Here is a 19701-nt window from a genome sequence, read left to right as displayed (position 1 = left end):
AGCCCCTTACTTGCCCAGTAGCTCCAGCCTCAGTTTCCCCTCTGTCTCTGAGAACCACAGGTTGTCTTTGTCTCTCTCTCTCTCTCTCTCTCTCTCTCTGTGTGTGTGTGTGTGTGTGTGTGTGTGTGTGTGTGTGTGTACATACCCTCAGGCTTAAATCCTTCCAGTAAACCCTCTGACAGTTCAGACGAAATCAGTTTTCCACAAATGCTCTGAACATCTTCCCTGTCTGAGTAGATTCCCAGTTTTGTAATCGAGGGCTCTGTGTGAGCCCTAGATTATATTCTCGGCACTGTTCCAGCTAGGAATTGAAAGGCCAGAGCTCTGTGTTTAGTGCTGGTGTTGGGCACTGCTCTGCCCTGAGGTGCTATGAAGAGAGCAGAGGAGACTGAGGCATGGGCTCAGCCATCTACAGTCAGCAGTGCAGATCCACATGACCATCTTTGCAGACGGACGCAGAGCCCCATGGCAGGAGAATACAGGATGACAAATAACTTCCTTCTTAGGACAGCAGAGGGTCCGCTGCAGTCCCGGAACTGCCTTTGAGATTCTTTTGCTGTCGGCAAGGCCCATAGCTCTCACCCTGCCGTGTTATCTCACAAAGCAAATATATGTCTATATATAATGTATGTATGTGTATATACAGATATGTATATATGCTCTAGGATATGACATTTCTACAGGAAAAATGACTGTGAGGGATAAGGGAGGGAAGATTGTTTTTCACAATTTTTATTAACATTTCCCATAATTATAAAAAATATCCCATGGTAATACCTATCCATCCCCCCCCCCCGCACTTTCCCCTTTGAAATTCCATTCTTCATCATATTACCTCCCCATCTCAGTCATTGTACTTACATATATACAATACCAACCTATTAAGTACCCTCCTCCCTTCCTTTCTCTTCCCTTTATATCTCCTTTTTAACTTACAGGCCTCTGCTAGTAAGTATTTTCCTTCTCATGCAGAAGCTCAATCATCAGTAGCTAGGATCCACAGATGAGGGAGAACATGTGGCACTTAGTTTTCTGGGCCTGAGTTACCTCACTTAGTATAATCCTTTCCAGATCCATCCATTTTTCTGCAAATTTCATAACTTCATTTTTCTTTACCACTGAGTAGAATTCCATTGTATAAATATCCACTCATCAGTTGAGAGACATCTAAGCTGGTTCCATTTCCCAGTAGAACTCCATTGTATAAATATCCACTCATCAGTTGAGGGACATCTAGGCTGGTTCCATTTCCCAGCTATTATAAATTGAGCAGCAATAAACATGGTTGAGCACGTACTTCTAAGGAAATGAGATGAGTCCTTAGGATATGTGCCTAGGAGTGCTATAGCTGGGTCATATGGAAGATCAATCTTTAGCTGTTTTAGGAACCTCCACACTGATTTCCACAATGGCTGGACCAGATTGCATTCCCACCAGCAGTGTAGAAGGGTTCCTCTTTTTCCATATCCCTGCCAGCATTTATGATCATTTATTTTCATGATGGTTGCCAATCTGACAGGAGTGAGATGGAATCTCAATGTAGTTTTAATCTGCATTTCCCTGATAACTAGTGACATAGAACATCTTTTTAGATGCTTATATGTCATTCATATTTCTTCCTTTGAGAATGCTCTCTTTAGCTCCATAACCCATTGTTTGATTGGCTTGATTCCTTATTATTTAACTTTTTGAGTTCTTTGTATATCCTCGATATTAATCCTCTATCAGATATATAGCTGGCAAAGGTTTTTTCCCATTCTGTAGGCTGCCTCTACTTTTTTCACTGTGTCCTTTGCAGTGCAAAATCTTTGTAATTTCATGAGGTCCCAGTGATTAATCTGTGGTATTATTGTGTGAGCAATTTGGGTTGTATTCAGAAAGTCTTTGCCATGACCAATATGTTGAAGGGTTTCCCCTACTTTTGCCTCTAGCAGTTTCAGAGTTTCAGGTCTGATGTTAAGGTCTTTAATCCATTTGGACTTAATTCTTGTGCATGGCAAGAGAGAAGAATCTATTTTCATCCTTCTACAGATATATATCCAGTTTTCCCAACACCATTTGCTGAAGAGTCTGTCTTTTCTCCAATGAGTATTTTTGGCACTTTTATAGAATATCAGGTGGCTATAGCTACCTGGACATACATCTGGGTCCTCTATTCTGTTCCACTGATTACATGTCTGCTTTTGTGTCAGTACCACGCTGTTTTTATTACTATGGCTCTGTAGTATAGGTTAAAATCAGGTATGGTGATACCACCAGCCCTACTTTTGTTGCTCAGTATTATTTTAGATATTCTAGGTGTTTTTTGTGATTCCAAATGAATTTTTGGATTGTTTTTTCTATTTCCACGAAGAATGCCTTTGGAATTTTGATAGTGATTGCATTAAATGTGTAGATTGCTTTTGGTAAGATTGCCATTTTCACAATATTGATTCTTCCAATCCAGGAACAAGGGAAGATTTTTAAAAAGGCCCTTACATTGTTTTATTTATTCATTTACTTATTTAACAGAGAAAGAGGGGGAGAAAGAGAGAGAGAATGGGGCACACCAGGGCCTCTAGCCACTGCAAAGGAACTCCTGATGCGTGTGCCCCCTTGTGCATCTGGCTAACGTGGGTCCTGGGTAATCGAACCTGGGTCCTTTGGCTTTGCAGTCAAATGCTTTCACCACTAAGCCATCTCTCCAGCCCTGTTTTTTTTTTCTTTAATTGATGTCTCATTTTTGCTTTTCTCTCATTTAATTTTGCCTTAGCTGAGGGCATTTCACTCAGACACCGGTGGTGAAGGTAACAGTGGAGAAGTCGCCCCTTCCTTCCTAGACTTGCTCCTGAGGACTGCACCCCTGTCCGAGGCCAGGGCGTCTCTAGCCGTGAACCCATAATGCCCTGCGATTAGCAGGCAGATCTCACACTCCCCACCACACACACACACACCAGGGTACAAACAGCAGTCAGTTTTCAAAACTTTCCTTACTGTAATTTCCCCCTTTAATTAACTACAGAGGGCTTTGTTTCTGTTTTTAATTTTCTGAATAAGAAAGTCTTTGTTAGCCTACCCTTTATATTCTGTCTCCTCTCAGCCTCCTCCATGCCTCCTGGGACGCTCCCCTAGTGGCTCATAAACAGACACGACAAACGCATTGTCACCCAAGGCACGAGAGGAGTGTGCAGAAAGTAAAGGCTGAGCTTTGTAAAGGCAGAAAACTGGCAAATTGTTGAGCGTTGCTTTTTTTCTGTGACCAAAACGCCCTAGGACATCACTTCCTCGTCTGTCAAAGTGTGTGACATCTATAGCAGTGGCTTCTTAAGCTCACATAAGAGATCTGTCTAAGATCTTTAAGTCACATCCTCTCAAAAACCCTGCCTCTAAACAAGACTGCCTCCCTGCCCTGCCCGTAACGTATAACCCAGAGATACCATGTTATTCATAAAGTTCTGATATCATCCGAAACCACTCCCTGAGCTCCCAAGTGACAGTTACTTGGGGGGGGACAGTGGCTGACAGCCTTTCGGAATTCTTTGTTCTGCCTTAGAAGGAGTTTGGAAGAGTGGGAAGTGCTAGGAGACCCAGTTCCCCACATTATTGTACATTAAAAAGCTGTGGTTACGCTTTGCAGCCTCACCCTACAAAACCAGTTGCCTTCCAGCAGCCAACCCAGTTCTCTGCGCCTCAGTTTCCTTGCATGCTATGGGGGTTGAGTGGAGAAGAGTGAGAATCTCTTGCAGCTGCCACTGTACATGATCTAAAAAGGGTACGTTTTCTAATCGCTTGAGGTAGGTGTCCCTTGTCCCTCTCCTGAAGATCTCAGGGCCTCGTGGCACTTGGCTTCCTATGGGGACTTCACAGAAGCAGGAGAGGGAGAGAACACTTGGGTGAAATTCACATGCATTGAGATGGTTTTGGGGGTGGGGGGGGGGTCGGGGAGAAAACGCTGGCCACAGGAGGCATCTAAGCAAATTCAGAGGAGGATACGTGGAAGGATTTTCTAGGTGCAAGGTGCTGGTTCACAGAAGTGACCAGAAGAGAAAAATAAATAAATCAATAAATAAACTAAGTCTTAATGCCACTGGCTATGACCTTGCCTGGTCAGAAGGAAGGGAAGAGGAAAGGATACCATAAGAAAGAGTCATGCCAAGCACATTACACACGTGACGCACGTGATGGGATCGAGTCATCAGCGGACTGACGGTCCTGCACACAAGGAAGCCATGAATATTCTGCCCCAAGTCACATCGCCGGTGGCTGACAAGCCATTTTACCTGGGACTCCAGCTGTTGCTGTCACAGAACCCACTGGCTAAGTCCATGTGCCTACATGGCATTGCCCGGCAGTAGGAATTAGTGACTTCTGCCACTCTAAAGGTCTTCACCTGATGTCTTCCCGCAGCTGACAGACTCAGAGCTACTTATCAACATCCCTGTGCTTGTCCTGGGCCATGGGTGACCAGGACGCCTTGGAATGCTCGCACAACAGCTAGTCTGCACCCTGCACCAATGGTCCTAATCAACAGGGTCCTGGGGACAAGGACGAGGACAGCTTGCCCTTCCTTGCTGGCTGACATCTGCACTCTGAGAGAGAATTAGGGGAGGCACATTTAAGGGAGGCAGTTGTATGGCAGGGTTGTCTGGGACCAGCTGCAGGACAAAACTAAGAACAGACATGGCAGAGTGCTGGCCCCGAGCTTCCAGAGCAGCGGCCCCCTGCCCCCAAGCTGGTGCATCTTGGCGTTTCTCCACCACGCACCAGTAGGCACGACTCCTTAATCACTAATTGACCCTTGCTAGCTCCTCATAAAATAGTGAGGCTTGTCGGCTCCTGCCCTGACCTTGGGTTCTGTGACAGTGCAGAAAGGAAACCAGCTGTGGGCATGGAGACTGCCCGCCCGCCATGTGTCCAGCCCTCAGGGTGAATCTGAAAAGCCACCTTCCTCTCGGCCCCACCTCCATCCTTTAAGCCATAGAGCTTAGTGGGGCCACCGGCCCAGCTGTCTCTGAACACGCCTTAAAGCCCAAGTCTCCCCTTCCTGCCCCTGCCATAAGAGACGAGACCAAATAGGTATGAGGGAGGCATGTTAAACAGAGCTTCCAGTACAGTCTGTGGGGTCATTGGTGGAAAATAGGGTCCAAAGAGTGGACTCATCCTAGAATGTTCGTGAGCCCACCACGTTGGACACAAGCCATCTTCCTCACGTAAGCGGTGAATGGCTCCTCTGTGGCAGGGCCTGGGGCGCATGCTGTAGGGGGGGACATAGAAAACCAGAAGCAGGAATGCAATGTGCTGGTCTTCACAGCTTTAACACAGCGAAGCCAACCCAGAACTGGGTCCCCGACTCAATGCAGTGTGGTTAGCAAAGGGCTCACGTGGGTGCTGGGACCACCATAATCTAGGTGAGAGTTGCTGATTAGGCCTGAGCTCCTTCTGGGTGTACAGATTAAGGCTGTTCTGTGGAGACAGCTGAGTGGGTGACACTTCTCCCTACACCTCCTCTTTCCATTGCATTGAATTAAGAGCCCACTCTTTACACATCCTGTATCCCTCCTTCTGTTGCCACCGATGCTCCCTTCCAGCTTATTAATTTTATTACCTCCCTTCACCACCACCGCCCCCACCACCACCAAGAAACAAATGCTACCAAGTGTCTTGTCTCACAATGAAGCAATTCTAATACGCTGATTCGCACTAAGATGGTCATGAATTGGTAAGCTATGCTTAAAGGGAAGAAGGGAGGGCTGGAGAGATGGCTTTAGAGGTCAAGGTGTTTGCCTGTGAAGGCTAAAAACTCGTGCTCGAAACTCCAGGTCCCACGTAAGCCAGACCCACACTGACAAAAGCGCAAACCTGCGCACAAGGGGCGCACGCGTCTGGAGTTGGTTTGCAGTGGCTGAAGGCCCTGGTGTGTGTTCTCTCTCCCTCTCTCTCAAATAAAAAATAAAAATAAATATGGGCTGGAGGGATGGCTTAGCAGTTAAGGCGCTTGCCTGCAAAGTCAAAGGACCCTGGTTCAATTCCCAGGACCCACGTTAGCCAGATGCACAAGGGGGCGCATGCATCTGGAGTTGGTTTACAGTGGCTGGAGGCTTGGCGTGCCCATTCACTCTCTCTCCCCCCCCTTTCTCTGTCAAATAATAAATAAATAGAAATAAAATATTTAAAAATAAATAAATAATAAAAAGAGAAGAAAGCAATGATCAGCCTAAAGCTTAAAAAGTTTAGTGCAGGCCAGGCATGGTGGCACACGCTTAATCCCAACACTCGGGAGGCAGAGGTAGGAGGATCTCCATGAGTTCGAGACCACCCTGACTGCATAGTGAATCCCAGGTCCTCCTGAGCTAGAGTGAGACCTTGCCTCAAAAAAATAAAAAAGTTTAGTACATGTGAGGCAACATGGCTTCAAAGTGAGAGGATATTTTTGGGGGTGCTTCCTAAGCTGGATCCTCCTTAAGGTCCTACAAAGACAGCTTCCCCTTCTGCTTAGAAAGAAAGCCGGCCGTTGACAGCTAAGCGGTCACACTCCATCCCAGAAATGAGACTCTGCATCTCACTCCAAGCAGCCCAGTTGGAAACGGAATTGCGAGGAGCTCAGAGTCCCCCGAGGTTTGCTAAGTGGACAGCGGCCATGGAGCCCTCGGAGGTCAGATGCAGTAGGTGGACCGAGAGACGGGCCTGTCAGAGTAGCCTGGTGCCAGGAAGGGTTCTTCGAAGCTGTGGGATTGAGCAGGCTTGAACAGGAAGGCTTATGTAAGAAATGCTTCCTATCCTGATTTGAGTTCTTAATTCGACTGTATTAAGTCACCTGAATGTCCCAATGAAGGCCTGACACACCATGGCCGCCTTGCCCTCTTGCCTTCTGCCCGGGGCCTCTTTACTTTTCCCCATTTACCTGTAACTTTCTTACTGAGTTTCATCACTTGGACCACCCTCACAGACCCGTGCTCTCTCGTGAAATAGAAAAGCCAAAGGAAACAGTCGTGCCTGGCTTCGCTCTGTCTCCAGGGCCTTTCAGTTCACCCTTACAGGCCTTGGCATGCTATGTGACGTCAGAGCCCTCTGCAAAAGTACAATGACTTTGCTAGATGCCATTTCCCCTCGTATTTAGAGCTCTGGACTAAGAAATCACCTGCTTTTTTTGTTTGTTTGTTTGTTTTACTATTTCCTAATTTCATGCTGGAGTCTCCCTGCCTTTGCCTTACCCTCTGTCTGTTTTTCTTCTCCATCCTCCGCCTGGTCTCTCCTCCAACCCTTCCCAACACAGGGACACTGCTGATTTCGTTCATTCTGGCCATGGGTTTGTTATTTGTTTGCTGGCTAAATGACTAGCTTCTGGCTGTCCTTCCCAGCGGATGACATCCTCCAACAATCTGGGCATCAGTATCGTTCAGTGTGTGTTTGGGGCAGACAAGTAACAAGTGACTCGCGAGAACACTGTGCCAGCTGGTCATGGTGTTCCTAGGTCTGTCACAGCCACCAGCCTCCTTTAGCGTAAGAAGACAGAATAAGGCACGTCTAGGAGCCCGCATGCTCCGTCCCCCGAGCCTCCCCACCAGTTCTCTTGGGGCGAAGACCCTCGGGGGGAGTTTAGGGCTCTCAGCATGGTGGTATCTGGCAGAACCAAAATACGGAAGGGGGTTCTTCTGGCTAAACTTTTGCTCCGGGCTTCCTGCATGCTGGCCATTGGCTCCTTCTCCTGCATACTCTGTTACCTTCTGCCCTTTCTTGTCCTTTGCCCAACCCCCACCTCGCCCAGTCCTTCTGCATCTTCTTTCTTTAAAATATTTCATTTTTATTTATTTATTTGACAGATAGAAAGAGGGAGGGAGAGACAGAGAATGGGCGCGCCAGGGCCTCCAGCCACTGCAAACAAACTCCAGACGCGTGCGCCCCCTTGTGCCTCTGGCTTACGTGGGTCATGGGGAATCGAACCTGGATCCTTTGGCTTTGCAGGCAAACGCCTTAACCGCTAAGCCAGCCCTCTAGCCCTCTGCATCTTCTTTCTCTGCCCAGTGGCCCTCCACAGATCTAGCTCCATCTCTGTTCATGCCAGAACCAAAAAAATGAGAATTCTGCTTGCAGCCACCTGTATTTCTTATTTGAGCTCTTAGATCTTAAAGCCAAGGACGTCTACCCCAGCGCGGTAACCGCTTCATTCCACTTTAAGCTAATAGTTTGAAGAACCTTCCCCTTCACTGTTGCCCTCTCCAGCCTCTAATATTTGACATCTGTAGACTCTCTCCAGCTTCAGTTACTGAGATGTGCGTCTTATAAGAGGATATAACAGAGACTCCCACACCCATGCCTTTAACCTCACCTGCTGGCAGCCAGCCATGTGCAAGATGTCCTGTGTCTAGAAGCCCATGATTCCTGCCGCGGGGAGGTGACTTACCTCCGTGTCACCTTGGGAACTAAAATGGGCCATGATACACAATCCCTTCAAGTTGCTCTCTAGTCTTGGTCCCAAGGGGATATCCTGGAAGACAGTATTTGTTTTCTAACCTGGCTACCTACTGCCCAACCTCTGATCCCCAGTGATCCTTACCCCTAGCTTTTTTAAATAATTTAAATATTTTATCAGATAAAGAGAGTTTTTTAAATTTTAACTGATTAAAACAAAACATAAAAGTTGTAAACTGGGCGTGGTGGCGCACGCCTTTAATCCCAGCACTTGGGAGGCAGAGGTAAGAGAATTGCCGAGAGTTCAAGGCCACCCTGAGACTCCATAGTGAATTCCAGGTCAGCCTGGGCTAGAATGAGACCCTACCTTGAAAAACCAAAAAAAAAAAAAAAAAAAAAAGTTGTGTATATTGATGGAGTACCATGGAATGTCCAATATTTATATCCATTATGTAATGTTTAAACCAGGTTTCCTCAAACATTTATCAATTTGCTACAGTGCAATCGTACCTCAAAGCGTCTCATTCCTAACTATAATTTGATCATCCCTCCCCGCCCCCTCCTTCATCTAGTGACCCCAGCCTCTGCCAAACACATTCTACTCTTCACTTGGATGAAATCAGGTTTTTTTTTTTAATAATCCACATGTGAGTGACATCAGCTGGTACTTGTCTTTCTGTGGCTGGCTGACCACTAAACCATCCATGTTGTTACGAATGACATGATTTCATTATTTTTATGACTCAGTACTATCTCACTGAGGAGATGGGTTCCATTTTCTTTATCTACTCATCAGGTGATGGGTGTTTTAAGTTGTTCCCACATCTTGTCTATTAGGAACTTGGAAGTGCAGAGCTATTTCCCAGCTGCCTTTTAAATCTTCCTCTGGAGATGTGGCATAGCCATTGGGAAGCAATGTCAAGGACCCTGGCTGCCATCCTCACGGGGGAGCTCTCTGCCTGCTCTTCCTGCGCTGGCCTCTGAGAGTCTCCTCTCGGCCGCTCAGTGTAGTTAAGAGCCTGCATGCTGGTGAGCGGGAAGAGTGACTGTAGAAATAAAAGCCTTGCCCACCGAGTTTCATTCAGAAAAACAGTGTTCCCAAGATCCCTTGTTAGCAACCTAATGCTAATTCCCATCGCCACAGGGATACAAGAATTCAGTTTTGCTTCCCATTTGAACTTGGCCTGAAGACATTAGCTAGGACTCCATAAAGTGTACCCCCCATGTGCCTCAGAGTGGAAATCACTTCATTTCCCCCGTACTAAAGGCACAAAAAGAGTAAGTTAAACATGCAAATATGTTGACATCCTTGAGAATGGCCGTGTCATGAGAAAACAACCTTGAAAGAGCTAGCTGCTCAAAAATGAGTGTAGTACTCAACATTATAGAGACTGTCATGTTAAAAACCAGCCAGTGTGTTTGGTTTAGGAAGGAGCTCTCTGGCTCCCCATAGAGGGGGAAGTAAGTATGTCTGGTTTAGGAAGGAGTTCTCTGGCTCCCCATAGTGGGGTAAGTAAGTATGTTTGGGCTGGGGGGAGCTCTCTGGCTCCCTATAGAGGGGGAAGTAAGTATGTCTGGTTTAGGAAGGAGTTCTCTGGCTCCCCATAGTGGGGTCAGTAAACATGTTTGGGCTGGGGGGAGCTCTCTGGCTCCCTATAGAAGGGGAATAAAGGGTCTGCAGGATTATAGATGAATCTTCAAGCAATCTTACCACCATTTTCCATCTGGAATTCCATAGATGATGGAACTATATCCCATAGGAACTGGGTGAAAATCTGGGAGAGGGTCAGAGATTGTTGCTCCAGCATTCCAGTTTGAGTTTAGATCCAGAACTAGAACTTGTGCTAGGTAATTCTTAACCCATGGTATGAGGAGTTCATGAAGAAAGTGGCCAAGAAGGCAGCCTGTCTCTGGGTTTCAAGTGCTAAGCTTGGGGTGCCATCAATATCCTATGGCATGGTTGCAACTGCCCTTCTAGGTCCGTAAGGGATTCCCCTTGCAGCTAGGCAGATACTTAAGACTCGGGTGGCCATGCAGAGCCGTCGAGGGATCACCCTCCAGGGATTCCTAGGTTTCTTCTCACCTAGAACTTGTTCACTGATGAACAGTCATTTATTATTGAGACTATGGATCCTGTAAACATATCATTACTCCAGCCAGTCAAAAACTCTCTAAACAGGGCTTAAGGGATTGCTTAGTGGTTAAGGCATTTGCCTGCAAAGCCAAAGGACCCACGTTCAATTCCCCAGGACCCATGTTAGCCAGATGCACAAGGGGGCGCAAGTGTCTGGAGTTCGTTTACAGTGGCTGGAGGCCCTGATGTGCCCATTCTCTCCCTCTCTCTCTCTCTCTCTCTCCCTCTCTCTCTCTCTCTCTTTTTTCTCTCTCTCTCTCCCTCCCTCCCTCCCTCTTTCTCTGTCAAGTAAGTAAATAAAAATAAAAATAAAATAAAGCTCTCTAAACAGAATGGCCTTTAAGGCTCACTAAAAAGCCCATGAGTTTCTCAATTTTCTGTGGAAAGTTGCCATTACTTGGGCTGGGGAACCTGGCATGCAGATCCCAGAGAGTCCTCATCTTCCCTTCTGTGCTCCTGTGAAGTCTTTTCCCTTCTTGTGAAGACCTAGGGACCATCAAACAAGTGTGTGTTATTTGATCAAAACAATGAACTAAGAATCAAGATGATCAGACTCAAGCTAAATCCTGAGGTAAAATATGATATGTAAATATGAGTCATCAAGTAAATCTTAAAGTAAAATAAGGGCAGACGAAACCTTTGATGGAAGTAACAAAAGGCTAAGTAAAAAAGCATCAAGAGGAAAGATAGCTAAGATGAATGCTTTACAAGCTTCAATGAAGTATTCTGACTTTTCAAGCAATCAACTGGGTTATTTCTTTTTAACGGCCAGAGGTGGGTTCAGTGGGGGCAACGCCAGCTGGTGAGCTCTCTGAAATCTCTATCCTTGGTCTTATTCTGGATGAGATTGGCCCAGAAAGCCCTTTAAGCACTTACTCCTGGGGCTCCTTGGGAGTTACACATGCCTGTGACCACTTTTTAGGGCGATCCTAGAAAGGAAGCAGTGGCTCAGGCCAGCCCCAAGACCGAGCAACTCCTGGCATTGCCCACAGTGCTGATTGCCTCCCTGCAGCGCTCCCGTTCTCCGCTCATGACTCTCCAGAGGCATAGGACTTCTTTTCTATTAATATAGGGTCCAAAGCCCTGGACCAGCCTCAGAGGTAGGGAGCAGAGATACCTGCTGGGCTGATCATAATGGCAGCTCTCTCACACCACTGGGAAGGGGACTTGGGTGCTTGGACAAGATTGCTATGTGTGTGGATGGATCTGTGTGTATGTGTCTCTGTCTCTCTCTCTCTCTCTCTCTCTCTCTCTCTCTCTCTCTCTCTCTCTCTTCAATATTAGTCTGATATCCAAATCCAAAATATACCCAATATCCAAAATAGCCACCCCACCCTTCCAGGTATGTGGATGACCTGGCAGCTAGCAGCCGGCAGTCCCCATGAAGTAGAAACCGAGACATAGAGTGTGGTCTGTAAAGACTGGAACAGGCCCATTCTTCTTCCCTCCCATCACCCTGTGTCCACACCATTCCCCACAAAGAAGCCCCCCCCCACACACACACACTGTATGGGAAATTAAAGAAAAAAAAAGGAATTGGCTTAATTGTGTTAACAAGAAAGATGTTTCAGGCTACAGGCAAATGTCTATTTGTGGACATCTCTGTCCTTCAAAATTTCCATTCCACCTGTCCCTGTTTGTGTCTTAAAAACAAACACAGGAGCAACATCTGAAAGTAGAGAGGAAAGATTACCACTAACAGCCCAGGCTGAGCGCTAGATCCCAAAGTCGGGGTGTCTCCTGAGGGCCACCCCCCAAAAATACAAGTTCAGCCGTCTGTCCTAGGAGAACAACTTCTTGGAGTGGGGGGAGGGCACTAGTGATAATATCCTAAATTAGGCGCAAGGCCGTCAGGATGAAAAAGCAATTCAACGCTCACTGTTCCGTGACCATGGCCAAGGGTCCCCCCAACTCACACACACTTCCGGACTTCTGTATGGCAAAGCAAGCCCATCCCTGGCCTGTGCCTAAGCTTTGAGAACAATTTCCTCCTGGGGAGGTAGAGGCCACCCCCCCCCCAATCCTTAGATCCTCCTCAGCGACAGTTATTTCAGCCTTCCCTAACCTGGACTGAAGCCATGGGCGCTCCTCTGCCTAACTGTGTGAGAGCGAACCCAGGGGTGGCATAAACTTGGCTTCGTCCCAGCGCTCTCTGAATAAAGTGTGGAAGGTGGGACAGCCTGAGGGTTAGCTTAGGACACAGGCTAACTCAAAATGAAAAAAAAAAAAAAAAAGCTCCTATCTATAAACCCAGACCTCACCCTCCCATCGATAGTGGGGGTGAGTTATTTAATTCTTGGCCAGAGGCAGTCAACAAGTAGTTCAGGAGGATCCTGAGGGTTCTTGTTGGCCAAGAAGCCCACTGACACACAGCCCCTGGCCCAGCCGCCCCGCCAGGCCCCGGCTCGTGCATTGCTTTCACTTGTTTCCTTTTACACTGTGTTGCACCTGAGTTAGCCGAGACCTAGAATAACCGGGCATCTTCGTTGGAGACTCATTACAGCTTATCTCTGTCTGCCTTTCTTTAAAGCCAGCTGAACATACCCAATGTTCTCCCTCTATGGTAAGATCAACCCTCCAGACCACACTCCCAGCTTCCATGATCCCCCTCTAGCCACCCCCCTTCTTAACTACCCCAGCCTCCAGAGTCTCAGGGAGTCCGCCCTGGCTCCCGTTGCATGTGGCCACTATGTCCATTTGTGCCTTGCCTGCCTGTGCTCCTGTGAGCTACGAAAGACTGTGTGTGGTGGTGTTCCTCTACCCCGCCAAGCTTCCTTCGGGTGGTAGTTCACCATGATCCACTGGGAGAGAACTGGACCCCTAGGCTATTTCCTGTTAAATATCCCGAGGACCCTGGGTTTAATCAAATGTAAGGCAATTGTAAAGGGTACCTGTTGGAACTATGATAAGGGATCCAGGAGAGGAGGAAAGATGCAGGCAAGGAAGAAGGAAGGGCAGCTCGCTTCCTTCTGGTCAGCATCTAGAACTAGCAGCCTCCCGTGAGCTTGCATAAAAGGCTGTGTGGGGCATACACCGGGGTTTGTTGAGGTATGAGGGTTGAGTCTTTCCTCTTTCCACTCTAGCTCTGACCCTAACACATTTCTAAATTCCTTAAGTTCATTCCATTTAGACTAGACCCACTTTTCTGCAATGGGCAGGAGGTAGGAAAAGCAATCCCGTTAGACCACCCCCGAGGTACAAGTCTACAATTTCTTTTGGTTGGGTGGTAGTGCTAACTCTTCATGTGACCCTGCCGTCTCCTTGGAACAGCCCTGGGAGGGTAGATTGATTAGGTTAGTGGTGATCCCTGTAGCAGCCCACCTTGGCCAGAAGGCTTCCGAGGAAGAGGCTGTGACCATGCAACACAGGAACAGCCCTGAGTCTGCCTCCTTACTGAATCACCACCACCATCATCATCACTAGAGTGACAGAGAAAACTGTCCCATCGCAATGGGGACGTGTTTCTTCTTCCAGAGCAGCGTTGGTAAGGAGGGGCGGTGGTGGGTTCTGAAAGTCAGCGAAGAGTTCACACTACTCATGTCTCATCAGATCCAGAAGTCCAAGGAGCATCACCTTGGCAAATGTTTCACAGCTGCAGCTCATAACTCCCCACTTGAGTTTGCTCTTTTTTTTTCCCCCTCTTTCCTCAAATTTGGTAGAACGGACAGCAGGCATGAAAACCCTAAGATTGCCAAGTGCTCTTCTGGGGAAAAAAACCCTTCTTCTAAGAAAAGAAAGAACACACATGGTAGCCACGCAGACATTAAGGTGGTCGAAGACTTTCAGCGCAGTGGCTAGGACCACCAGGGTGACTGCCTGAAGCCCCCTCTTTCTGAGTTTTAGGGGCTTCCCCTCCAGTCCTCACATGTTTGCTTGCCCACCACATGGAGCCCTAAGACGAAATGAGGCAGCTCAGATTTTGAAACCGAGGAAATGTTTTCACTCTCATCCTTCCTCGAGGGTCTGAAAACTAAGGCTTGATTTCTCTAGAGCCTTCTCAGGGTGGAAGGCAGCCCTGACCTGGACAGTCTGTCTCCAAACTGTCCTATCTCCCTGGGGGTCACTGACATGGTAGTTAAATATTTGGTCACTCTGCCATGTTGCCTCTTGCATAGTCCTAAATCCTTGAACTTCCTTATATTTACTCCTCCAGATAGGAGTGACGTGAACCCGTCCAGCCCCCAGGAACGGTCAGAACAGGCCATGGGGGAAGAGCGGAAGGGGGCCTAGGAAGCTTCGGGGCTTTAGTGCTAGGGGTTGTTGCAGGGGGCAGATAATATGACATTGTCAAGGAGGTCTTGATCCGAAAACGACAAGTAAAAGTTAGGAAAAGTGAAAGGGAAGGGAGACCAAACCACCCAAGTCCCCACCTTCCTTGAGGAGCTGGGGGGAAGGGAGCCGTAACAGGAAAGTCTAGGGTCCCTTCTCTCCTGGTTCTGGTATCAGCGGGGACTGGGTGGGCTGCACTGGCTCTAGAGAAGGGACAGGGGTCTCCTACCAGCTCTCAGGGACCTTCAGTGAAGCCAGTTGCCCACATGGGCAAGAGGGCCAAAGAGGTAGCCAGTCATTGTTATTCTCAGAACTGAAGGTAGAAGGTGACAGGGCAACCCAGCCACCCCAGAGCCCTGGTCAGGCACAGGTCTGCATCTCTCGAAGCCTCTCTAGGCCCAGAAGCCAAGGGTGAACCTTAAGCCACAGATCCCCGCCAGCCCAGACGCCTGCCTCAGCTCCCCCTGGTCTCCATGCCGTCCGCTTTCCTTTCCTTCCCTTCCATCAGGGCTCCACACAAGTAGATGATCTAACCTGAATAGCAGTTCCCCTTGGTTTTTGTATAGCAGGCTCAGCCTTTTCTGAGCTCTCTGCATGGGATGCCTCTCATGTCTCACCCTGCCCAATACACCCCTATTCCCTCTAGGTCTTAGGCTCCTGAGTCCAGGGGAGTTACCAGCCTCCTAGGGTCCTAAACTGAGGGCAGTGCCAGGGCAGCAGCTCCAGATCATACAAGGAGGCATGGCTGTGGCCAGCCACCCTCTGGGCACAAAGCAGCCCCCCTCCCCCCACTGCCAGCCCTTCCCCTGCAGCCACTCAAAGCAGGGTGGTGGGAGGTGGGCGGAGTTAATAGAAATGACGCAGGCTCACAGACGGCTCGGGCAGGAGCCATCACCATCTAGCCTCCTTCGATGGAGCCTTGTCCCACTGGGAGCAGAAGCCTTGGCAGAGCAGATGGGAGAGGCTGAACCACTTCTTCAGACCAGGAAAGGGCAGGGGACTCCTATGGCAGTGGCTCTGGAACTAGAGCCCAAAACCTTTGCTAGAAGAAGAGCTAGGAATGAGGAGGGTGGAAACGAGGGCCACGGGTTCAGGGCTGGGTCTCTGCAGAGACCTTGGGCTGCCCTGCTGACAGACAGAGGTAGATGCCATCCTCCCACCTTGAACCAGGGGTGGAAGACCCGAGGGGAGAGTCTAGTGCAGCTGACCCTACCCTGGCTAACCTCCTCTCAGCCAAGGGCTGTGTTTCTCAGAGTGCCTCCTCCTACCTGCACCCCCCCCCCTGCTGTGTTAACTGCACCTCCCATTGCCAATGGCTTCCAGAGCGCAGAGGAGAACTCCCGCATCTCCATCACCTTTTTCCGCCTCTTCCGCGTCATGCGCCTGGTGAAGCTGCTGAGCCGCGGGGAAGGCATCCGGACGCTGCTGTGGACCTTCATCAAGTCCTTCCAGGTAGTCATGCCGCTCCCCACAGTGCAGAGGGACGACTCCAGTGCTCCAGGTAGTCATGCCTCTCCCCACAGCGCAGAGGGACGACTCCAGTGCCCCAGGTAGTCATGCCTCTCCCCACAGCGCAGGGACCACCTCCAGTGCTCCAGGTAGTCATGCCTCTCCCCACAGTGCAGGGACGACCTCCAGTGCTCCAGGTAGTCATCCCTCTCCCCACAGTGCAGGGACGACCTCCAGTGCTCCAGGTAGTCATGCCTCTCCCCACAGTGCAGGGATGACCTCCAGTGCTCCAGGTAGTCATGCCGCTCCCCACAGAGCAGGGACGACCTCCAGTGCTCCAGGTAGTCATGCCTCTCCCCACAGTGCAGGAGGACGACCTCCAGTGCTCCAGGTAGTCATGCCTCTCCCCACAGTGCAGGGACGACCTCCAGTGCTCCAGGTAGTCATGCCTCTCCCCACAGTGCAGGGATGACCTCCAGTGCTCCAGGTAGTCATCCCTCTCCCCACAGTGCAGGGACGACCTCCAGTGCTCCAGGTAGTCATCCCTCTCCCCACAGTGCAGGGACGACCTCCAGTGCTCCAGGTAGTCATGCCTCTCCCCACAGTGCAGGAGGACGACCTCCAGTGCTCCAGGTAGTCATGCCTCTCCCCACAGTGCAGGGGGACGACCTCCAGTGCTCCAGGTAGTCATGCCGCTCCCCACAGTGCAGGGACGACCTCCAGTGCTCCAGGTAGTCATGCCTCTCCCCACAGTGCAGGAGGACGACCTCCAGTGCTCCAGGTAGTCATGCCTCTCCCCACAGTGCAGGGGGACGACCTCCAGTGCTCCAGGTAGTCATGCCTCTCCCCACAGTGCAGGAGGACGACCTCCAGTGCTCCAGGTAGTCATCCCTCTCCCCACAGTGCAGGGGGACGACCTCCAGTGCTCCAGGTAGTCATGCCTCTCCCCACAGTGCAGGGACAACCTCCAGTGCTCCAGGTAGTCATGCCTCTCCCCACAGTGCAGGAGGACGACCTCCAGTGCTCCAGGTAGTCATGCCTCTCCCCACAGTGCAGGAGGACGACCTCCAGTGCTCCAGGTAGTCATGCCTCTCCCCACAGTGCAGGAGGACGACCTCCAGTGCTCCAGGTAGTCATGCTGCTCCCCACAGTGCAGGGATGACCTCCAGTGCTCCAGATAGTCATCCCTCTCCCCACAGTGCAGGGACGACCTCCAGTGCTCCAGGTAGTCATGCCACTCCCCACAGCGCAGGGACGACCTCCAGTGCTCCAGGTAGTCATCCCTCTCCCCACAGTGCAGGAGGACGACCTCCAGTGCTCCAGGTAGTCATGCCTCTCCCCACAGTGCAGGGACGACCTCCAGTGCTCCAGGTAGTCATCCCTCTCCCCACAGTGCAGGGATGACCTCCAGTGCTCCAGGTAGTCATCCCTCTCCCCACAGTGCAGGAGGACGACCTCCAGTGCTCCAGGTAGTCATGCCTCTCCCCACAGTGCAGGAGGATGACCTCCAGTGCTCCAGGTAGTCATGCCTCTCCCCACAGTGCAGGAGGACGACCTCCAGTGCTCCAGGTAGTCATGCCTCTCCCCACAGTGCAGGAGGACGACCTCCAGTGCTCCAGGTAGTCATGCCTCTCCCCACAGTGCAAGGATGACCTCCAGTGCTCCAGGTAGTCATGCCTCTCCCCACAGCGCAGGGACGACCTCCAGTGCTCCAGGTAGTCATCCCTCTCCCCACAGTGCAGGGACGACCTCCAGTGCTCCAGGTAGTCATGCCTCTCCCCACAGCGCAGGGACGACCTCCAGTGCTCCAGGTAGTCATGCCTCTCCCCACAGTGCAGGAGGACGACCTCCAGTGCTCCAGGTAGTCATCCCTCTCCCCACAGTGCAGGGGGACGACCTCCAGTGCTCCAGGTAGTCATGCCTCTCCCCACAGTGCAGGGATGACCTCCAGTGCTCCAGGTAGTCTTGCCTCTCCCCACAGTGCAGGGATGACCTCCAGTGCTCCAGGTAGTCATGCCTCTCCCCACAGTGCAGGAGGACGACCTCCAGTGCTCCAGGTAGTCATGCCTCTCCCCACAGTGCAGGGACAACCTCCAGTGCTCCAGGTAGTCATGCCTCTCCCCACAGTGCAGGAGGACGACCTCCAGTGCTCCAGGTAGTCATGCCTCTCCCCACAGTGCAGGGACGACCTCCAGTGCTCCAGGTAGTCATGCCTCTCCCCACAGTGCAGGAGGACGACCTCCAGTGCTCCAGGTAGTCATGCCTCTCCTCACAGTGCAGGGACGACCTCCAGTGCTCCAGGTAGTCATGCCTCTCCCCACAGTGCAGGAGGACGACCTCCAGTGCTCCAGGTAGTCATGCCTCTCCCCACAGTGCAAGGATGACCTCTAGTGCTCCAGGTAGTCATGCTCCTCCCTATAGTCAGAGGGACGACCTCCAGTGCTCCCAGGAGCAGACGAGGAAGGAAGGATCTGTAGCCCAGGATGCAGATGTGGGGCTGGCTCTCCCTTTGCGTGTGACAGCAGCATGATGGTGCCCACTTGCCTCATTCTGAAGGGAGGTGGTGGCAGCAGAGCTGTAGTTTCCTAAAGCCAGGACTCAGCCTGGCGTGGTGGCGCACGCCTTCAATCCCAGCACTTGAGAGGCAGAGGTCGGAGGACTGCCGGGAGTTTGAGGCCACCCTGAGACTACAGGGTGAATTCCAGATCAGCCTGGGCTAGAGGGAGACCCTGCCTGAAAAAAAAACAAATCCAGGGCTTACTGAGCCCACACTTCCCAAAAGCATGTACTAGACCCGGTTGCCTCGTGGAATGAACAAATTGGGGAAACCTCACAGTGTTTCAGCTCTATCTGAAGACCCTACCTGTTACTCCTCTAGCCAAGCTCTCAGAGATCCTGGTCATTCCACCTCAGGAAAACAGGCCTTTCATAGGGGCACAGGATTGCCCATGTGAGAAATTCCCTCCATAGGAAGCCCCTGGCCATGCTGATGCCCCTCAGACCTCACTGAAGCCAGCTTCTGCTCCCATGCACGTCCACTCAGACTTCCCCAGACACTGAAGGATGTTTTGCTGTGCCCCTGCCCTGGCCAGTCCAGTATCTCCCAGGGTGTGTGGTGAGTCTCTATCCAGGTATGCCTATACCTGTGGTTATACCCAGAGGACAAGTACTGGATGGCTCCTTACCTTGCCCTGTTTGAAGTCCCTTCTCAAAGGCATAGCCAGGGCCACCCGAAGTTCTCTGCTGGACATCACCAAGCCAGGCTACACACAAAACTAGTGTTCCTCTAAGCATGCCCCAGCCCACACAGCTCTCTACGCAGATCCCTTCTTAGCCACAGGAGAGGGGATCAAGCTTTCTAGGGCTTGAACCCTCTGTCCTAATGGGAGCAGAAGCAGGATCGGGGAGCGGCATGATCCTATCTTGGTCCCTAAGGCACCCTTGCCATTACCCTCTGATGG

At 50.4% G+C, this 19701-nt stretch overlaps 1 protein-coding gene across 6 annotated transcripts in view; it reads left to right on the top strand.

Annotated features, from left to right (window-relative positions):
• The window catches only part of Cacna1c (calcium voltage-gated channel subunit alpha1 C), a 669544-nt gene that overhangs the window by 610234 nt on the left and 39609 nt on the right, over positions 1 to 19701 (top strand). For all 6 annotated transcript variants that reach the window (XM_045137293.1, XM_045137289.1, XM_045137291.1 and 3 more), the window contains 2 exons: positions 13053 to 13085; positions 16115 to 16243. In XM_045137293.1, the coding sequence (XP_044993228.1) occupies positions 13053 to 13085; positions 16115 to 16243 (162 nt within the window). The remainder of the gene's footprint in view (positions 1 to 13052; positions 13086 to 16114; positions 16244 to 19701) is intronic.

The sequence above is a fragment of the Jaculus jaculus genome, chromosome 18 (genome assembly GCF_020740685.1).
Source record: "Jaculus jaculus isolate mJacJac1 chromosome 18, mJacJac1.mat.Y.cur, whole genome shotgun sequence".
NCBI classification, from domain to species: domain Eukaryota; kingdom Metazoa; phylum Chordata; class Mammalia; order Rodentia; family Dipodidae; genus Jaculus; species Jaculus jaculus.
The sequence above is the reverse complement of the archived record's forward strand: the minus strand, read 5'-3'. Positions and strand labels throughout refer to the sequence as shown.